This window comes from Cucurbita pepo, chromosome LG18, assembly GCF_002806865.2.
Source record: "Cucurbita pepo subsp. pepo cultivar mu-cu-16 chromosome LG18, ASM280686v2, whole genome shotgun sequence".
NCBI classification, from domain to species: domain Eukaryota; kingdom Viridiplantae; phylum Streptophyta; class Magnoliopsida; order Cucurbitales; family Cucurbitaceae; genus Cucurbita; species Cucurbita pepo.
In genome coordinates, this window is record NC_036655.1 from 5,452,723 (window position 1) to 5,474,382 (window position 21,660).

General features: G+C 34.0%; 3 protein-coding genes across 3 annotated transcripts; all 3 read left to right on the plus strand.

The window, feature by feature from the left end:
• The first annotated feature begins 944 nt into the window (after positions 1 to 944).
• Positions 945 to 3,038, plus strand: LOC111779657. Its single transcript, XM_023659758.1, has 3 exons — positions 945 to 1,558; positions 2,564 to 2,635; positions 2,715 to 3,038. Exons 1-3 carry the CDS (start codon positions 986 to 988, stop codon positions 2,715 to 2,717), a joined length of 648 nt encoding a protein of 215 aa, XP_023515526.1. The 5' UTR covers positions 945 to 985; the 3' UTR covers positions 2,718 to 3,038.
• Positions 3,039 to 10,964: 7,926 nt separating this feature from the next.
• Positions 10,965 to 14,433, plus strand: LOC111779756 (aldehyde dehydrogenase family 2 member C4-like). The gene is made up of 9 exons (XM_023659878.1): positions 10,965 to 11,175; positions 11,382 to 11,524; positions 11,890 to 12,273; positions 12,484 to 12,573; positions 13,166 to 13,339; positions 13,415 to 13,552; positions 13,621 to 13,758; positions 13,837 to 13,898; positions 13,976 to 14,433. Exons 1-9 carry the CDS (start codon positions 11,070 to 11,072, stop codon positions 14,247 to 14,249), a joined length of 1,509 nt encoding a protein of 502 aa, XP_023515646.1. The 5' UTR covers positions 10,965 to 11,069; the 3' UTR covers positions 14,250 to 14,433.
• Positions 14,434 to 17,865: 3,432 nt separating this feature from the next.
• On the plus strand, positions 17,866 to 21,651 carry LOC111779753 (probable sulfate transporter 3.5). Its single transcript, XM_023659876.1, has 12 exons — positions 17,866 to 18,482; positions 18,568 to 18,775; positions 18,868 to 19,039; positions 19,137 to 19,202; positions 19,720 to 19,833; positions 19,921 to 20,037; positions 20,115 to 20,241; positions 20,319 to 20,605; positions 20,687 to 20,877; positions 20,976 to 21,058; positions 21,134 to 21,210; positions 21,293 to 21,651. The coding sequence occupies exons 1-12, from the start codon at positions 18,170 to 18,172 to the stop codon at positions 21,503 to 21,505; spliced, it is 1,968 nt and encodes a 655-aa protein (XP_023515644.1). The 5' UTR covers positions 17,866 to 18,169; the 3' UTR covers positions 21,506 to 21,651.
• The last annotated feature ends 9 nt before the right edge of the window (positions 21,652 to 21,660 follow it).

A 21,660-nucleotide genomic window follows, 5' to 3' on the forward strand; every position in this document is an offset into this window, starting at 1 on the left:
AAAAGAAGTAATGAAAATTCTCTGTAAATATTTATGTATTGCGATCTCACTCGACTCGTATTATTAAATATCAGAGTCGATTTCTGCTTCTCCAGATCGCTATTAGTTTCTTGTTTGTCTGTTTGTTTTGATGGCGATGCTTTGATTTTAATTTCAGTTATTCAGTCCCGTTTCTGCTGAAGTTTCCTGTTTCCTTTTTCGTTTGTATCTCTTCACTGTACCGGATTTTGATGATGGAACAGCAATTTTAGGGTTTATGTAAATTTGGGATATAGATTTATCCAAAACCTTCTTTTCTTTTTTGTAACGATTTAAGAACTGCTTTCCGTGATTATCAACTAAAATAAAAATGGTATTAATACTTTCAACGAGAGTGAAGGAAGAACGCTTTAATATAAAGCAATTAGCATTAACCTAGGGGCCGATAATGAGAGTGGGATGGCATCTTGTGATTGGACCGTGACTTACAGTGGTGGATTTTGCTTTAATTATTTCCATAAATTTCTTTTATATATATTTTAAAATGTTGTATATAGCTTGTGATTCGTCCTAAGCGGTTACAGGTCTATTTTATGCCATTTTCTAATCAATATGGGATAAGGACACTCAGCATCCATATCTATTATACATTTTTCAAGTTTAGACGACTAATAAAGATATTTTAGAAGGGGGGTTCAATATCATCTTGACACACAGCTCGGTGTCTAACTCTAATATCATTTGTAATATTCTAAGTCCACTATTAATGAATATTGTAATTTATATTTTAGTTTTTAGAAAAAAATTCAAAACTTTAGAAATTATAACAAATTTGAACGCAATTATTGTTTAGAAACAAATAAGTAATTTGAAAGTTGTGGCATAGGCTTTATTGGGACGTGTAAATTCTTGATAGGCTGAGGCGGGTAGCTTAGGGAGGGGCGAGTGTTTTCGCCACGTTACTCATAAAAATCAGTTCCCATTTCAATTCTCTCTAAAACAAAGCATGAGCTGCTCTAAGGACGGTTCGATCCCTGTTCCTTACTCTCCTATTCCCGCAAATGCTACTGCACCGCAAAACGTTGTCGTTTTATCTCTCTATCGTCCCCCTCTCTACCGGCACCGGCGGCTTCTTCGCCTCTGTGCCCTCTACTCCGTCGCTTTCCTCCTCCTCTCCGCCGTTGTTTTTCTACTTTTCCCGTCCGATCCCTCGCTCCAACTCGTTCGATTGAAACTCAATGGGGTGAATGTCCGTTTGTTGCCTGCTGTTGTCCTTGACCTTTCTTTCTCTGCTTCTGTTAGGGTTCGGAATAAGAACTTTTTTTCTCTCGATTACAATTACCTTGGCGTTTCGGTCGGCTACCGGGGAAGACGACTTGGATTTGTGAGCTCTGATGGCGGTCGTGTCTCTGCTCGAGGCTCCTCTTACGTGAACGCCACTCTCGATTTGAATGGGTTACAGATCATTCACGATGTCTTTTTCTTGCTTGAGGATCTGAGGAAGGGTATAATTCCTTTCGATACGGAGACAGAAGTGGAAGGATCCATGGGGCTTTTCTTTATCAAATTCCCAATTAAGGTAATGTTGATCGTGTTCTGTTTCCAACAATATGTCAAATCTTTACTCGGAATTGTAAGTTCGTTCGATGTTGATTCGTTTTAGAGCCTCGCATTCTCAATGATCGAAATTGCGGTAGCATCATTATACATTTGAGCTTTTGTTTGTTTGATTAGTTTGCAATCATTGAATGGATACACCGCAAGAACACTCCATTTGTTTGAAATCACCACGTTTTAATTAATGCTCGTTCTGTTTTGACGGCGATTACATGTTTCTTAGCGTGGAAGTTCAGATAATTGGAAAAGAACACTCAACTCTGTGATTGACTATTTGAAATTTTAGAACCCATTTCTAGTCCTGCAAGTTGCAGCTCCTAAATCATTCCCAAAAGCATAGGCCCAATTGATAACCATTGGATTTTGAAGTTTGTTTGTTTTCTCACAATTTCTTTACAATGAACTTCATCCCTGCATTTGACTTCTTAGATAAATTTGAGAAACAAAAACAAGCTTTTAAAAATTAGCTAGTTTTCAAAACTTGACATGGGTTTTCAAAACATATCAAAAGAAAGACTCTAGGAAGCTTAATTTTCAGTAACCAAAAACCAAATCATTATCAAACTGGTTATTTTTGTGCTATGCTGTTGACTGGGAAAATGCTTGAAGAACATTTATCTTCTTCTGGATTTTATAGTTGAACCGTGCCGTTGATTTGATTGTGCCCTGCCTATTCCTACATTTAACTCAATTATAACAATGTTATCTTAGGCTGTTGGTGTTCTTTTATAGACCTCGAATGTTTTTCTAGTGGAATATGTCATCCGAGTTAAAAGAATCCCTGTAATCCCTGTAATTATAATGTTATGTTAGACTGCTGGCGTTCCTGTATAAATGTCAAATAGTGAAATGTGTCATTTGTATAAATCTCATTCTGTGGCCCCTTTCACCAACTGAACATCCAGCATAAATAGTTTTAATGTATTCAATGCCTGTTGTTTTGATGTTGATTCTTAATGCTCATCAGGCTACAGTATCATGTGAGGTACTTGTGGATACAAATAGCCAAACAATTGAGCATCAAGATTGCTACCCTGAGGTGAGAATTCATCATTTTGCATACTTTTCTGTTGATATTTCTGCCAAAATGACGACCTCACAACCCCTTGGATTTGCAGTGAACGAAAGATGGTAGTTCAGTTTGATTATGACTCTTGTGACTTGAAGCTGAAACTGGGAAGCGGGAACGCCCGTGATATTGTTGAATTCGAGTGTTAATATTACTCGCAGAAAGTTTAAGCTCCATTGTTCATATGCTAGAGATTTAAAAGAAAAAGTAAGTTCCGAATATCTTTGTGGATTATTACTTATAAACTATGCTTTTATAATGTAGTCAGATTCTTACACAAGTTAAAGTTCATTTGTTTTGTGTAGTATTAGGCTGTTGTTGCCATTGCAATAATGAGAGTAAATTCTGTGCTTTACTCATGCTTTTGTGTTCATTCGTGTGAAGAGTTTCTTACCCATTTGGGAATTAAACATTCTGAAATAAAAATAAATCTAAAATTTTGCCTTATGTGGAATCACGTCATATGGGAAATTAGTCGAAAACATAAAATTTTGAAAACATCAAGCAAATTAAAGGCCACTGCTATTCATTTTCTTCTGCAATTACATTCCGGCGATTCAAACACCAATTACTCATTCACTCGCCGCCGGTCCGCGGCCTCCCAACCCAAACGTACTCACTTCGGTGCAGCCTGCAACGAAACGACCCAGGGTGCCTTGTCGGCGAGCACAAGCACCGCTGTTTCACCGACTCGCCACCGCCACTCTCAACCGCCGTCGCCGCCGTATGCAAGAGGACCCAATTGCATTGAACATCCAAAAACTCCCTCCGAGGCGGCACATCATGTGAGTAACACATCTTGTTTTTGCTCACTCACTCCCTTGTAATCTTTGTTCTGGGAATTGTATATATTATTATGGGTTGTGTTGCGTGGCATGAAAAGAAAGGAATGTGTAGAATTGGAGTTTATATAGAGAAAGAAAAAAAAAAGAGAGGTGAGTCAAGGCATGAAGCAAAGGCGTTGCTCGACAATACAAAAAGGATTTTTGATTGATTCCCATCATAAAAGTTCTTTCCTTTTCGTTGGTTGGTAGGCCAAACAAAAAGTTCTATCTTGGTTGGTAGGCCAAGCGACATAAATTTTGTTCAAAGTTAAGTCATGAAAGTTTATGCTCGTAGTGGATAATATCATACCATTTTGGAAAATAATGTCTTTTAATTTGTGTGCCGCGCAGAAAGTGTTCATCAAAGAAGAATCTAATTCTTCTTCTTCCTCTTTCCGTTTTAATTTGTTGGGTAAAAGGAAGCTGATGTAATTTTGATGAGCAAATTAGGATTAAAGTGCTGAATTGTATTAGAGATTCTAAGAGACAACGATAATAACATGGACACTTTTGAAAGTATTCCTAAAAAGGAATAACTTTCTTTTCAATCTTTATTGGGTTTTGTCTCTTCAAGAGCCTAACAGACATAGCATTAGACAACAAGAAAGCCAGATGCCAGATACCACTTGGGTTGCGTCTCTTCATGCAAACAAATTACAGTATTAATAATTAATATATATATATTAGAAACAAATTAGTTTTTATATTATAAACAAATAGTCCAGCCCCGTACCAACCCAAACCTAGTAAAATAGTAATAGCGGGAGCCTACCGTTTGTAAATATTGTCCGCTTTTGCAAGTTACATGTGGTCGTGAGCTTCACAATTTTAAAACGCATTTATTAGGAAGAGATATCTACACTCTTAAAAAATATTTTGTTCCCCTAAAAACCAAGGTTAGATTTTCACCCGAATGATTTAACATGTACCAACTATTTATGGGATTGTAGAGTGGGGTTTCCCTAATTTTGAAAGCCATTGCTGACTCGTTTCCTACCCATGTTCATTGAGGAAAGTTTTCTTCATTTTTTTCTTTGTTTGTTTGTTTTGTTTGGTTGCATATGTGATGTGTGTTTGAATCTTCGATTGATTGGGAAAGGAAAAGGGACAAGACGACATGATTTTAAGATGAACTCCCAATTTTATAAACCTTTCTTCGCATTCATTTATCAAACATCTCCATTGAAACATAAAATTGGTAAGTCTTCCAAAAAATTTGGATTGCTATTGCTAACAGCTTCCCCCAATTCCATGAAGCTTCTCATTTCGCTTCTTTTCAACTTTGCTCTCGTTAAGAATAAAAGTTTTATGTAATCTTCACCGTAAATTAGAACGATGTCTAATTCATTACTCTGATTAATTTAAGAATGAAAAAATTGGATGCGAGTGAGAGTTTTTAAATGGTAGGTCACGTCGATATTGGACAAGTCAACTAGCAATATAACCTACCACCTTAACCTAGACCTCTACACAACTTGGTTCAGCCACATTATCAGCAACCTTGGCCTATACCTCTCGGCAATTCTTCCCTTAACTGAAATTTTAGTAAACTAAAAAGAAAGTCTTTGATATATAAATCGTTTTATCTCTATTTTATTCTTTTTAATAATTACATGAATATAATACGACCCATTTGCACGTGAACGTGACATAAATGAAGTAGTTTTACATAAATATAGTGCAAACGTGAATGTGATATGAGTTCATAGACATCCAAACTTTTGTTTGTATAATGAAAAAAATGTTATCTTCTAGACCCAGTCGAAGAAGGAACAACACATCCATACTTAAAATAAACAAACTTAAGTATTTTTACATTGCTTGAGCAACCTTCTTTAAATTTTTAATTTATACTATTTTTTTTTTTCGTATAACCATTTAGCTTTTAAATTTTATATTTTATATTTTGTTACATTTACAAATCAATTAATTAATTAATTACAAAAAAATATATATATAAAACTATAAAAATTAATTATAACACAAATTTTTTTATGAGAATAAAAATTACAAAATTTAAATATCAAGCGGTCACGACGAAAAGAAAATGTAACAAAATTAGATTGAGATTGATTTGATTAGAAATTAATGATAATTTATTTAAAAATTTATTTAAAAGAAAAAAAAAAGACTGAAATAAAATATTTAAAAATTAGAACAATTCTTTAATTAAACAATATTATAATGAACCGAATGGATACCGGGTTTGCCCTTTGTCGGTCAGATATAGGTTTTTGTAATAACGTTTTTAATATTTTTTTTCTTTTGTTTATTTTCGAAAATATAACATTTTTAATCTTTATTTACTCTAAACCACATTTATTATAATAATTTTATTTTCTTTTTAATATAATTTATGACTATAGCTTAGTATGACATTGTAAAAATAATTAAATCAAGAAATTGATACTTTTTAGTATCCAAGTGGGCCTTGTTCTTTCACCATTGAATTGGTCCAAGTAGACTGTCGGCCCATTGAGGGCCCAGTTTCTATTCAAACGTAGAAAGTAGGGTTTTATTTTTTAAAAACCACGTTGTCAATTGATTTTCGATAAAAATTTAAATAAATGTTGAAAATATTGGTTTCCATTGTTTTTTGTGTACGTGCAATTAATATTATTTCTTCACGACAAAGTTATCTCCCTTCTCATAAAATAATAAAACATCTCCTAATTAAATAAAAAACACGATAATATCATGTTTTTCATTGTTTATGATTTTTCAGAGGAAAAAAACCATTGCTTAATAATTATTATTATTATTATTTTAATTTTCCCATTAAATATATTTATAGGATTTATACTATTTTTCTTTTCACAAAAATCCACAAATTCTGTCCACATTATTTAAAAATTCTATATATGATGTGAAAAAACCAAAAACACTCCAAACCAACTTTTTTTTTTTTTTTTTAATAATGACATCAAATCTTTTGGTCGGTACGACACACGTCATGTGAATCGAGCTATTCTTAATTTATAAAACAAACACAAATATTTTATTAGTATAACAGTCTAAGTTCACGGCTAACAAATATTATCTATTTTAGCTCGTTACGCATTGTCGTTAGTCTCACAGTTTTAGAACATTTCTGAGAAATTTTACACCAGAATATTTGTATCACATAATTACAAAAGCTTTATAAAGTTCATGAAACTAGAATTTGAGTGATAAACGTAAAACGGAGAAGATAATTCATTTGGTAATAGAAGAGAAGAATTAATTAATTAATTAAATGAATTATTAGAATAAGGATGAGTTTATACACAAGTTGGTGCATCATTCATGTAAGTTGACCTGGAAATCTTGTAATTATTGATAATCAAATAATAGTCCAAACTTCCAAATAAACCCACAAAACTATATTATATTTAATTATTCCAGTTTTCTTACGGAAAATAAGAACCCAAGTTTGACCTAGTATTTAATATTTTATGAATTTATCAATTTTGACCATTAGTTTTGTGAAGGATATTTAGTAATAAATTATAATTTACCATATATATTATATTTGATACTTTATTATAAGGTAAATATCGAATATTTGTCTTATTATTATAGGTATCTTTCCATTTATTATTATTTTTCATTTATTACTATCTTCATATCCTTGTAATTTATTTGATTATAAATAAAAAAAAACTTTTATAAGTGGTGTGGATTAATCAAACATTCTGAAGTTTATTTATAAGAATATTAAATTATTTGAATTAAGCATTGCAATATATTGGCTACCATTCTTTTGACTATTCGCTACACCACAAATATGTGGAATAAAACTAAGTTATCTTGGTTTATACGTTATCTAATTTATTATCCTTTATTTTAAACATTAATTATTGATGAATAATCATGTTCTATGTATAATTTAAATGAAAGAAGAAAAAAATTGAAGAACCCGCCAAATGATTCTTTAGTTATTCTTTGTTCAAACCATGTATTTCATTTTAATGTCAACTTCATGAAAGTAAACGCCAGTTTGCAATTATTCTAAATATTTTAAACTCAATCAACCGATGTGATACCGAACATAAGAGTTCTTAAAAGAATTGAAACTTATTGTGTAATAACACAAGTCCACCACTAGCCGATGTTGTTCTCTTCCGAGCTTTTTCTTCTGTACTTTTTCTAGATTTTAAAACGTGTGCTATGCACAAGTTTCCACGCTCTTATAAAAAATGTTTCATTTCCCTCTCCAACCGATGTGGGATTTCACAATCCACCTCAGGTCAGCGTTTTTGCTGGTACTCATTTCATGTTAGAATAACTCGTGTTAGTATGTGGTTATTACATATAATAAGCGTCTTATCTTTTGAATATAATTGTTATTTTATTTTATTTGGTTATTTTTTATGGAAAAAAAAGATTCTTTTTTAAAAAAAAAATGGATTATCATCACGTATGTTTTGTTTTTAATTAAAAAAAATAATAAATAAAAAAGGTCGGAGCTGATGGACAGACAGCTAAAGAGTGTAAATGGAATATGTTTTTTTTAGTGGTTGGATGTGTTGTCACTGTCTCAGTTTTTCAGTCGTATTGTTAGAAATGTAAACATAATCAAATTTTTGTGGCTTAATTGGTTTATGATAAATTAATTTAAATTGATATATTGAAATTAATTTTTGTTTTGTTATTTATTTTACACGACGTGCCCAAGAAAGCACTGAAATTCATTTCTTAATTTCAATTTGATGGGAGTGTTTTGTCATCTTCTAATAAACAATTTCAATTTTTTTTTTTTTTTTTTTTTTTTTTTTAAAGTTTGCAAACATTTAAACAGTCAATTTCCATTTTTACAGCCAAATTCATCGAACAGCTTTCCTTTTCGCAACTTGGATCGATCTCAACCACTCATTTAATAATTGGAAATTCTCATAAATAAATATATATTTTTAAAACAATAATGTTTGAAAACGATGTAGACATGTTCCTTGGACAAAAAAAAAAAAAATTCTTATAATTTTGTGGAAATCGAAATGAGTGAAAATGCTTTTAAGAGAGATGTAGACATGTTCGCTCGGCAAGGTAGGGATAAGAAATAGTTTTTCCATCTCCATCCCCACAAAAATTTTCGAATAATTTTGTAGGGATCGAAGTGCATGAAAATGTTTGAGAGAGATGTAGACATGTTCGGTGGATGAGGTAGGACTAAGAAATGGTTTTTCCATCTCCTCCCCACAACAAGTTTCGTATAATTTTGTGGGGATTAAAGTGAGAATTTTTCACACATTTTTTAAATCATAAATTTAACCAAATAGAATAAAAAAAAATTATGCTTTTTTTTTTTTTTTTTTTTTTTTTTTTNATTTATAGAAAAAAGGTGTTGAATATCATAGAAAAAAATATATATTTCGTGTCAAAATATAATTTAAATGTTAATTCATAATAAGTTTAAATTTGAATATTACAACTCATATTCTTCCATTTAAATATTACAAGACACAATCTCAAATACACTAGATTTTTATTTATATATAATAAAAATTTTAAACAAATAAAAAAAAATGGTGAAGATGAATTTTATATAAAATAAATAAATAAATATTTTATATATATATATAGATATATATACACGGGGCGAGGATGAGAACGAAAATGGACATCTCTTCTCTAAAAAGAAGCAGTGTTCTAACTATTAAACAATACTTATCTTAATTATAACGAAAAATTCAATTCATTATTCATATAATTTTACCTTCCACCTAACTCCTAACTCCATATATAAAGTAATCCGTACCATATCAAATTCAAAGAGGCCACACGATTTTGCAAATATAGTTTGAAAAAAATGCTTATAAAATTAATAACTCCTAATACATTAAATTTAGTGCCTACTCATAAAAGCGTTAAAATTAAATCTACTTGACTTACAACCATTCAATATTAACTATATTTAAAAAAAAAAACCTAAAAAAACATGGGATTGAAAATAAAATACTGGTTGACACGTTAAAACAACTCTATTATCATAAATAATTCAATGTCGTAGTCTAAATTATTAAACACTAATAATAAATTGTAGTTAAATGTCTAATATTTATTATAAACAGTTGAGATATTAGTCTAAAAATATTAAATGCAAACTACCGTTTCAACAATAATTAAGTCTAATATATCTAGTCTACCTAATTAATTATGTATTTTTTTATATTTTTATTTTCAATTTAATAACTAATGTTATAAAGTAACAACACAATTCCATATGTTTTAACCATTTTTAATTAAAAATTAAAGAACAAAATTAAGGTAGACATGAAAAATCAAAATTCAAAGGATATGATTGAAAAATAATTAAAACATGAAATACTAAATTAAAAAAATATTCCTTACAAAATACAAATTAAAATTTCTCAAAATTTAAAGTTTTAATTATTGCAAATATTTAATAATATTTTAAGACAGAGAAAAAGAAAGAAAAGGCCAAGGCCACACCGATTCAATACGATATGCATTATTACTTTATTTTTATATTTCAAAAATATTTAGATCCCAATCTGATCAATTCACCCCAATATTTTATCAAAATTCCATCAACAAAATAAAATAAAATATTAATATATTTCAGTTTCACGTTGTCAATTCATATATTTTTTTTAAACACATTTATCCAAAAAAAAATTAATTAATTAATCGCCCTTATAACAATAACTTTGACTCTTCATATATATATCTATATATATATATAGAAAATTAGTGGAGTAATTACTTATTCCCAATCATTTTATTGGTTATTATTTATTACCTTTAAGCTTCCCATATATATATAGAAGTATTAAATTTAAAACGAAAGGTTTCGATTTTATGATGTATTAAGTACAAAATTAAAATTTAAAAAAGTATTAATTAATGGTGACTAAAATTTATTTATAAAATTATAAAAGCGATTTACAAACTCCCCTTCTAATTTAAATACAATTTAACACATGTGAGTAAATAGCAACGTAAGAGTAACGCAGGGGTTATTGGAAATGTCAGTTGTAGCCCTGTCCTCTGTCTTGTCCTAGTTTCTTACGTTTTTTCGATTCTTTCCATGGCAAACATATTGAAGACGTGGCGATGACACGTATGAAGAATTGTGAACACGTGGCATAGGCAATATGTTTAGAGTATATCCTATAGTTTTGAGATACATTTTAATAACGGTAAAACTTTGACTAATTTTTAGAGTCCACCTGGGAATTGGGTGAGTGCACGGCTGGTTTGTAGATAATAACTATCATTTAGTTTTCATCTTTATTTTAAGTCAAAGATGTCAGGTAAAACATTTTAACCTGAATATTAGAGTTTCTTTCATTTTGAACAGTATTATTACCATTTACATTACATGCACATGTGGGTGCGTTTTTTTCTGAAAAAAGAAAGTGTAAAAAAAAAAGTCCACATTGAAATTAATGTCATGAAAGTGACCCACATGGAGTGCCTGGAGATGTTGTTGCCTTCATTCTGGCTGCGCTGCAGAATTGCCTATATAAGCTGTCTTCTGCCTTCTCCTATAAACCACACGCACTCCTCTCTGCAAATTCATATCTATTTCCGTCAATCCAAACCACACTCACACCAACAGTGATACACATACCAAGATGGAGGAGAATCACTGCAATGGAAATTCTCAATCCCAGCTCAATTTACCCAAAATCAAGTTCACAAAGCTTTTCATCAATGGACAATTCCTTGACTCTGTTTCAGGTATATATATATATATGTGTGTGTGTGTGTGTGTGTGTCTCTCTCTCTCTCTCTCTGCCTGAAAAATCATGGGTCGTCGGAGATTTCCCTGTCGCCGTCGGAAAATCCAATTTCCGACAACCCGATTATCTGGGTTTTACGAAGAATTTTGGTTAAATTCCAATCTGGGTTTTTTTGGGTGTTGTTCGAAAATAAAAAATGAACAGGAAAAACTTTGGAGACCATAGATCCAAGAACAGGGGAGGTTATCGCGTCGGTGGCCGCCGGGGACAAAGAAGACGTGGATTTGGCCGTGAAAGCCGCCCGTGAGGCTTTCGATCATGGCCCTTGGCCACGCATGTCCGGCGCCGTGAGTATTTCTATTTTTGTTCTTCTTCATACCTTTTCCCCCACTTTATCCTCCTCAAATTTATAGTTTAAATTAATAGTTTTTTTTTTTTTTTTTAATTACAAATTAATATCCATTCCAATACTTTGCTATGTCCGTCATAATTTATAGTTTAAACATAATTAATTAGATTAAATATTTAATTTAATTTTAAAAGTAGCATTGAGTTACGTGTTTGTGAAATTGTCTTGGTTAGCATATCATCTAGAGTTACAGGCCAGCATCGAGTGACGACTACAACTTGTACAATTTTCTTTTATTTTCCAATAATAATGGAAAGAAAATGACATGTTAATGTTTTTGGATTATTGGGTAATAATGTGCAGGAGAGGGGGAGGATAATGACAAAACTAGCGGAATTGATAGATGCACACGTGGAGGAACTGGCAACGTTGGATACCATCGACGGTGGAAAATCGTTTCATCTGGGGAAGATAGTGGATATACCCGGGGCTGCAAATACGCTGCGGTACTACGCAGGTGCAGCGGATAAAATTCACGGCAAGATATTGAAAATGTCAAGGCCGCTTCATGGCTACACGTTACTGGAGCCGATTGGAGTGGTGGGTCATATCATACCGTGGAACTTTCCGACGACCATGTTCTGGTTGAAAGTTAGCCCGGCGTTGGCTGCCGGATGTACCATGATCGTCAAGCCCGCCGAACAGACGCCCCTCTCCGCCCTGTTCTACGCTCATCTCGCCAAACTGGTCCGGCGTCTCTCTACCTCTCTTTTTTATCGCAATAATTAAATGAATTAAAATTAGCATGAAAATGACTAATTTATATCGGGAAAGTATTTTTTGGACTTTTATAAAATATAATTGGGTTTTGACATTGTGGTGAATGGATGACCTAGCATATGTGGACGTTTTTTTTTCCTTTTTTTTTAATCTCGATTTTTTGACGTGGCATATTAGGCTGGCATTCCAGATGGAGTACTCAACGTTGTGACTGGATATGGACCAACCGCAGGGTCCAGCCTTGCATCACACATGGATATTGACAAGGTAACGCATAATATTATCCACTTTAAGAATACGATCGTTTCAAACTAACGAAAATATAAATTCATGATCTTTTTCTTATTTAGTTAATGTGAGACCACTCATTTCAATAATTCTCAACAATCATCCCTCGAATAAAATACATTGTAGAATCTCTTCTGAGTTCTATGAAGCCTTCAAGCAGCCTCCTCTTAATTAAGGCTAACTCTTTTTTTTTTGTTGGAGCCCTCGAACAAATGTTACTTTTTTCGACACTTGAGTCACTTTTTACTACACCTTCAACACTCAGCAACTTCTTGAAGATTCTATTGATATGGCTAAGTTAAGAGCATGACTTTAATGCCATGTTAAAAACAACAAACCTTGGCAACATTATGATGTTGTCCACTTTGAGAATAAGTTCTCGTGGCTTTGCTTTTAGTTTTCCTAAAATGCCTTATGCCAATGAAAAATGGTGTTTCTCACTTATAATTCCATGATCTTTTTCTTAATGAGCCGACGTAAGACTATTCCTTTCAATAATCCTCAACACTAACTCATGAAACACGAGAGAAATGGGGTCGGGATGATTCATTAATAATGGTACGCTTTTCAGGTGAGCTTCACAGGATCAACCAAGGTGGGGAGGTTGATAATGCAGGCCGCAAGTGCCAGTAACCTGAAGCAAGTGTCATTGGAATTAGGAGGCAAATCCCCTCTTCTAATCTTCGATGATGCTGATATCAACAAAGCCGTCGATCTTGCTCTCCTCGCCATTTTTTACAACAAGGTAAACCACTCTTAACCTTGCCAACAATTTCAGCGCCTCTGTCAACCACATGCCTCAATTTTGATGGGTGTACAGGGAGAAATCTGCGTGGCCGGCTCCCGGGTTCTGGTTCAAGAAGGAATTTATGATGAATTCGTCAAAAAGATTAGCGAAAAGGCCAAATCCTGGGTGGTGGGAGACCCTTTTGATCCCAAAGTTAATTATGGACCCCAGGTGATGACAAGTCAATAAACAGAGTTTTGGGTAACACCCATCAATGAAACTGACTGAAAATTCTGCAGGTGGACAAAAAGCAACTGGATAAGATTCTGATGTACATAGAACACGGTAAAAGAGAAGGAGCAACGCTGGTTACAGGCGGCAAGCGTATAGGCGAAGTGGGGTATTACGTAGAGCCCACAATCTTCACAGACGTCAAGGTCCTGCATTTTCCTCTGTATTTTACACCCTCTGTTATTATCATCTTCAATTATGCTGAATAGTAATTGAATTCCCAGGAAGACTCACTGATTGCGCAGGATGAAATATTCGGGCCTGTTCTCTCCGTCATAAAATTCAAGTAAAAACACGATCTTTTTGTGGGAATGGTTTAAGTATATTGATGGGTTTGAATCATTATGAGTTTTGTTTTGACAGGACGATTGAAGAGGGAATAAGGAGCGCAAACAACACCAAGTACGGGCTGGCAGCTGGGATAGTGACGAACAACATAGACATAGCCAACACGGTGTCCAGGTCCATCCGAGCGGGTACCATTTGGCTAAATTGTTACTTTGCTTTCGACTCGAGCTGCCCGTTCGGAGGGTATAAGGCGAGTGGGTTCGGGAGAGACTCTGGAATGCAGGCTATCCATAAGTATCTTCAAACCAAAGCCGTCGTCACTCCTTTGGTTAATTCTCCTTGGCTTTGATTCATTCTTACACGCATTATGCGCGCGCGCGCGCTTACTTTACGACGCGTCAATACCAACTCCCCCCATCCCCTTATACCTTTTGCTTCTTGCGCTTGCATTTACTAATAATGTATAGCTCAAACTTATTTATAAAATGAATGCAAAAGATTATTAGAATAATATTAACCCCCTTTTTTTTTAATCTTATTGTTAGCTACTTGTTTATTTACTATGATAATTTATTTGTGTCTTGTCAATTAAATTCTATTAGTTTAGTTGTCAATTTATATGTTATTAATGTCTTAGTTCATTATTGTTTGGTAACTTATAATATTGTCTCTTTTTAAATATTTTTCATAACTTTCTTAACCACGGTTTTTTAAATTGTTTTCGAATTCCTTGATTCCGATCTCTTTCTACAAGTTTCATCAGCTCTTGGGTCCTTCACAAATACTATAGAACTCAATCCCACGATCACGTTGAGATAAGAATTGTTCTATATCATTCTCCTTGGTACGAGAATTTGGTTGTTGAAGTTTTAAACCAACTTCGATTTTACCTGAAATTTTCGAGCTCGATGACCTCTTTCACCCATATTTCTTCGCAAAACAACCATAAATGCACTAACTCATGCTTCTACGGTGGAGTCATTTGTTGAGGATGATTGAGAGGGAGTCTCACATTGATTAATTAAAGAGTGAGGCTTTTTACAAAAGATATGAGAGTTTATGCTCAGAGTGGATAATATCCTATCACTGTTTATTTGAATTGGGTATTACAAAGCCATATCACTGTTTATTTGAATTGGGTATTACAAAGCCACAGTCATGAAAAAGCACCGACGGCTTGAAATCTAGTACGAACAATGTCGACGACATTAGATGTAGTACCCATAAGAAACGTAAAATCCATAGCCCTGAGTAGCATTGCCGAGTTCAAGTCTTGTACCCACAACCTCCAGGACATCAGATATACCGCCCACAAGCAACCCATAAGGAATGGTGGTCACATGATAAAGTACATACATTGGTTTGCTAAATAAATGAATTGGGCTCCTTATAATCTTCCTAATTAAAATATATAATTTTTGTTCTGAAATTGCCTTACCCCAATAATGGGCCTTCTTTGGGCTTCTTTCGCCTAATAATGGGCCCTATTTGGGCTTCTTTCGCCCTAATAATGGGCCCTATTTGGGCTTCTTTCGCCTAATAATGGGCCCTCTTTCCTATCGAGGGCTTCTAATCTTTTTCTCAAATAATATATATACACTTATAAACCCTAAAGTCGCTTTCTTCATAATTCCATATTTTTTACTCTCTCAATCCCAAGCTTCAAATCTTACCCACTTTCATCAATTTAATTTAACGAAAGCTCTGATACCAAATGATAAAAATTCAATTAAAGAGGAGTAAGATTTGAATTACCTTATTGATTAAATATAAAATCAATCCGAGCCTTATTGATTAAATATCTCAACCTAAAAACACTCGTTTAAGATTTCAATTACTCCACAAGAACTTAAATAATTCTAAACATACAATTTAAACTCTATATAATTGCAAGGAAACTTAGCCCTCGAGAACCGTGAAAAAGGAAGGTAAAAATGCTCTTTTTATTCTATTTTCCAATTGGTAACAATCCAAGAATAAATAAAACTTCGTTCTTCTTTTAACGTGACATTAATTGAAACATCTTGTGATAATTTGAACATTTTCTTCCCATATGCCCTAATCATTGTACAAAGTGTTCGAGTTCCAAAAATAAATAAATAAATAAATAAATCTATGGTGGTTATTTAATGGATGTGATGAATAAAGAATGACAAAATAATTGAATAATATGATTAATAGACATAATATATTGTTCATTATCACGAGTGGAAGATCTATTATGGATACTTAAATCTAATCTTCTTTCTTAATTCTATTTTTTTTCCAATTTGAGCATAAACTAATCAATAAAATTATAATTACTAATTTTCATTCCTACAAAAATGGAGAAATTTGTATTACCAATGAGTTTAGGATGAAATGCATGAAAGTAATTATGCATCATCAAAACAAAGCCTTATGCTATCAAATCATTCTTATTTTATACATATCTATTTTGAGTTGGTGATGATGGATGCAAAAATTTCATTATTTCTTCCCAATAATTCACTCTTTAATCTTATAAAGGAAGACTACTGCTTAACCCAACTATAATTCTTCCTCCAATAACTCTTTATCCAAATCTCTGTGGAGTTTTGCCTTCTTCATTCATCCCACTTCACACCCCAAATTCTGTCTTTTCCACCCACCAAAGGCCATCCCCAAGGGTTACTTATACCCCATTCTTAACCCTTCTTCAAATACTTTCTAACCCTTTCTTTTACTCGACGACATACAATTTTGCGTTCGAAATCCTCCCTTCTAATACTACACGTATGTTAATTACTGCTAAATTTAAAATTTTTGAAGCCTTTTTGATCGTCATCGTCATTGTTATGTGCGAAACGGTTTATTTTCGAACCCAAAACCCTAAAAATGTATTAGTGATATGAGGGTGTTTTTGTTAAAGGAGGTAATGGAAGCCACGCATGAGCCTTGTCAAGAGGTGACATTCTTCCCTTTTTCCCCCATTGACTAATTGTTTTAGTATCTTACCAACCAAATTTCTCCATCCTTTTGGCCAATGGGCGAAATTACTGAATAATTCTTTCTTAACATAATTGAATTCATATATATTTTGATTCTAATTGTTGTTGAGAGATGAAGAAAGTTATGTGTAAATGAGGAGAGGGTGTTTATAATTATTATGCTCCCCACTTGATTGAATGAGTTCATGGAAGTCCATTCAATCAACAATGGTGGGAATTCAAATTGAAGATTAGGGTTCATAAAGGAGGTCTAATCGAGTCCCTTTGTGGAGGAATTCAAACATGGAAGCTCTTGCGTTTCAAACTTTTTATAAATTTTCGTTCTTGTTTTTCTTTTATTATTGCACAAAAAGAGAAATTTATCGAGTGGGTTGGTGTTACTTTGTCTTATCCTTATTTAGGGTCGTTTTTAATTAATATCTCGAAGATTTTATTGGTTATTAAGTACTAAAATCCAATTTTTGTTCCTTTATAATAATATATAAATGTTACAATACAAATAAACTAATGAAGTATATATAAAAGAGAAATTCAAAAGGTTTATGTTCTTCCCTTTTGGCACTCAAATTTCAAAACCCTTTTTGTCCTTTTTGCATTTAAATTTATTATTCCTCCCATCTTCATAATTAACATTTAACTACAGGTTAGTGCTTATTAATCACAACAACTAAAAGTTAGTGAATATTAATTTATACGAAGGTGTAAACTTGTCATTTGCCTGGGAATTCGTAAATTTTGGTAGTATTTTCGAGACAAAACATTTCATTGGTCTCTCGGTCTAGTAGTACAACAACTCAGACACTCAATATAGATAAGTAATATAGATAAGGATAGGATGCTCACACACTCGATAAGGATGAACATAAATAAGATGAATATTAGTAAAAGGTTTTATTGATGATGGGTAAAAAAAACATTTTGACCACTCATGAAATATATATATATATTTACTAAATATCTACGGTATATCTTAACAAATCTTCACTATAAATAGTTCAATATCCCAACAACCAAGACCGTCACAAAACAGGCATAGTGATTCAAACGTTTTTGACAAGTTTGAGGAACACCCAAGAGCCAAACCTTAATTTATGTCTGTTCCCAATTCCAAAAGGGTCTAAATAGAAACACTCGAATAGTTCCTGCCACTTCCAATCTATTGTTCTGTCTTATCCATTTACCATCATCGCCCTCTCATCCTCTTATCATTCTCCACTAAACATCTCCTCTATATAATAACTCTCTTCATTCAATTCACCCCAATCACTTCAATTATTCACTAATTGTTGGGTTTGCTCTAATGGGTTCCTTCAAATGTGATCAAAATGTGAGCTTTGCTGCTCCTAGGGCGTTTGGGAAGAGGCTGAAATCGGATCTGAAAGAGACGTTTTTCCCTGATGATCCGTTCAGGCAGTTTGGAGATGGCGGAGGGGCTGTGCAGCGAGTGAAAAAGGTCCTCAAATATTTCATCCCCATATTGGAATGGCTTCCTAAATACAACTTGAGTATGTTTAAGTATGATTTGCTTGCTGGTATTACCATTACTAGCCTCGCTATTCCCCAAGGCATCAGCTACGCCAAGCTCGCCACCCTCCCTCCCATCATTGGCCTTTGTGAGTCCCATTCCCCTTGCCTAATTTAAAACGTTGTCTAATTAGAGCAATTTAATGACTCTCTACAATTGTATGATATTGTTAGATTCTAGCTTCGTTCCTCCGCTTGTATATGCGGTGTTTGGAAGCTCCAAGCATCTGGCGGTAGGGACGGTGGCAGCATGTTCCTTGCTCATATCGCAAATCATCGGACGAGTGGCTTCGCCGGAAGAAGAACCCACATTGTATCTCCACTTGGTTTTCACCGCCACCCTTGTTACCGGTGTCTTTCAGGCCACCTTAGGCTTTCTACGGTGCGACCCAACTCGACCCCACAATTCAAAATGTGAATTCAACTTATAAAAATCCAATTTTTGATCGTTTGTGTTGGTTTTTCGATGAACAGACTGGGAATTTTGGTGGATTTCTTATCGCACTCGACAATTCTTGGGTTTATGGGAGGGACGGCTGTGATCATTTCCCTGCAACAGCTGAAAGGCATGCTTGGACTCACTCATTTCACCTCTAAAACTGACGTTTTTTCGGTACTTCACGCAGTGTTCACCCGTACAAATGAGGTTGGTTTGTTTCTTCCTTTTATATTTTCTTTTCAGTTCAGCTTCACCTCTAAAACGTTAACTTTTCTGTTGTTTCGTATCCTTTGTTTGGCTGCAGTGGAAATGGCAAAGTGCTGTCGTCGGCATCGTCTTCCTTCTATTCCTTCAGTTTACAAGGTTCCTGGTAAGCAACTTTTCTTTCTCTTCTCTATCTTTTCTTAGGAATAAGAGAGGATTAGCCGAAGGTGGCCCCCACAATCCTCGAGAATTATTAGTTCGAACAAAATACACTATACACCATCCCTTGAGACCTATGGAACTTTAGAACAACCTCTCCTTAATCAAGGCTTGACTCATTTTCTCGAGTCTTCGAACGAAATATACCACCATTTGTTCGACATTTGAGTCAATTTTTACTACACCATCGAGGCTTACAACTTTTTTGTTTGTAATTGCGGCTCTACACGATGCTTTGTGCTTCCCCCAAAAAAGACCTTAGATAGAGAGATGAGTCCTTATTTATAAACTCATGATTATTTCTAGTCAAGGTGTGACTCCCTTTCAACCATCCGACATCTTTCTCTAAAATGGTTTTTTTTTTTTTTTTTTTTTTTTTTTTTTTTTTTTTTTTTTTTTTTTTTTTTTTTTTTTNTTTTTTTTTTTTTTTTTTTTTTTTTTTTTTTTTTTGTGTGGTTAAACAGAGAAACAGAAACCCCAAGCTATTCTGGGTGTCAGCGATGGCTCCCATGGTAACAGTGGTAGTCGGGTGTTTGTTTGCTTATTTCATCAATGGAAGTCAGCATGGAATCTTAACTGTATGATCATTACTTTTTCACTATTTGGAGACTTTTCTTAGCTTCTTTTGATTATGATGTAATAACCCAGTTGGTATCACCGAACAGGTGGGTCACTTGAGCAAAGGAATAAACCCTGTTTCCATTCACTTCCTCAACTTCGACTCCAAATATATATCAGTTGTCGTACAAACTGGCTTGATCACTGCCCTTGTGGCTTTGGCTGTAACTTCTTGGATCTCTCCCTTTTTCGTTTTTCTCTCAAAATTCATCTTCTCTAATCTTCATTATCGTCGCCTCAGGAAGGAATAGCAATTGGTCGGAGCTTTGCAATCATGAAAAATGAACAAATCGATGGGAACAAGGAGATGGTAGCCTTTGGTTTAATGAACATCCTCGGATCTTTCACTTCCTGCTACCTAACCACTGGTGACATAAACTATTCATTATATCAGTTACATTATGAACGATAAGTTGATAAAATGAAATGACTTATCTTTTTTCAGGGCCTTTCTCAAAGACTGCAGTGAACTTCAATGCTGGGTGTAGGACAGCCATGTCAAACATAGTCATGGCGATCTTCATGGCTCTCACCCTCCTCTTTCTAGCTCCTCTCTTCAGCTACACACCTCTTGTAACCCTCTCCGCCATTATCATGTCCGCCATGTTTGGTCTCATCAAGTATGAAGAAATGTATCATCTTCTCAAGGTCGACAAGTTTGATTTCTGCATATGTATGGCGGCTTTTTTGGGCGTTGCTCTCTTAAGCATGGACGTTGGCATCATGCTTTCGGTCAGTGAATTATATTCATAACATAACCAAGGAGGTTTCAAAGCCTCGTCTTTCCTCATATGTTATGACTTCTTTTATCAGGTGGGACTTGCTTTGCTGAGAGCTCTGCTTTACATGGCTAGACCAGCCACTTGCAAACTCGGGAAAATAACAAACTCCAGTTTGTATAGAGACGTGGAACAGTACCCAAATGCAACAAGAACCCCTGGAATTATTGTTCTTCAACTTGGTTCCCCTGTTTATTACGCCAACGCCAACTACATCAGAGAAAGGTAATGTAAAAGTTCATTTGCGCATTTCATCAAACAGTTTAGGCGCAAATAATGCCGCCTTTGATTAACCAGTCCGAATCTTGTGGTTTTTTCAATAGGATTTTCAGATGGGTTCGTGATGAGCAAACCATATCTGATACCAACGATGGATCCGTCGAACATGTACTGTTGGAGTTGAGCGGTAATACGCGATAAAAACCAATAATTCAGTCCAGAATGAATTTGACCCATTACTGAGTTTTGGTTGTTTGTACAGGAGTTACCTCCATCGACATGACAGGGATCGAAACTCTAGTTGAAATCCACAGATCATTACAAGCAAACGGAATCCAGGTAATTTCGCAGTGCCCCACCAATCCATTTCCTCTGCAAAACATCTAGAAAATTAATGAAATCGATATTTGATGATGAACAGATGGGAATTATAAACCCAAGAATAGTAGTGATGGAGAAGATGATAGCTTCGGATTTCACAGAAACAATCGGGAAAGAGAACATTTATTTGTCGGTAGACGATGGAGTGGAAAGGTGCAGAGATTTGGTTCCCAAATTAAAGCAAACAGATGGAAGTGGTGAAAGTTCCATTAGTTTTGCAATGGAGCAGCTGCACAGGAATTTAAATCTGTAATAATTATAATGTATTTTCTCAGTTGGGCTTATGTTTTGGGCCAAGCATTCAAATAGCTAATTGGGCCGAACATTGAAATAGCATAGTTGGGCCGAACATTGAAATAGCATAATTGGGCCGAGCATTGAAATATCTTAATTGGGCCGATCATTGAA

What these genes read in the sequence shown, in the direction of transcription:
- LOC111779657 (XM_023659758.1), top strand. Translation starts at nt 986, where the DNA reads ATGAGCTGCTCTAAGGACGGTTCGATCCCTGTTCCTTACTCTCCTATT. An exon ending in TTATCAAATTCCCAATTAAG is followed by an intron (nt 1,559 to 2,563) that starts GTAATGTTGATC and finishes AATGCTCATCAG; the next exon opens with GCTACAGTATCATGTGAGGT.
- LOC111779756 (XM_023659878.1), top strand. Translation starts at nt 11,070, where the DNA reads ATGGAGGAGAATCACTGCAATGGAAATTCTCAATCCCAGCTCAATTTA. An exon ending in ATTCCTTGACTCTGTTTCAG is followed by an intron (nt 11,176 to 11,381) that starts GTATATATATAT and finishes AAAAATGAACAG; the next exon opens with GAAAAACTTTGGAGACCATA. An exon ending in TCGCCATTTTTTACAACAAG is followed by an intron (nt 13,340 to 13,414) that starts GTAAACCACTCT and finishes ATGGGTGTACAG; the next exon opens with GGAGAAATCTGCGTGGCCGG.
- LOC111779753 (XM_023659876.1), top strand. Translation starts at nt 18,170, where the DNA reads ATGGGTTCCTTCAAATGTGATCAAAATGTGAGCTTTGCTGCTCCTAGG. An exon ending in TTCAGTTTACAAGGTTCCTG is followed by an intron (nt 19,203 to 19,719) that starts GTAAGCAACTTT and finishes GTGGTTAAACAG; the next exon opens with AGAAACAGAAACCCCAAGCT. An exon ending in TTCCTGCTACCTAACCACTG is followed by an intron (nt 20,242 to 20,318) that starts GTGACATAAACT and finishes ATCTTTTTTCAG; the next exon opens with GGCCTTTCTCAAAGACTGCA.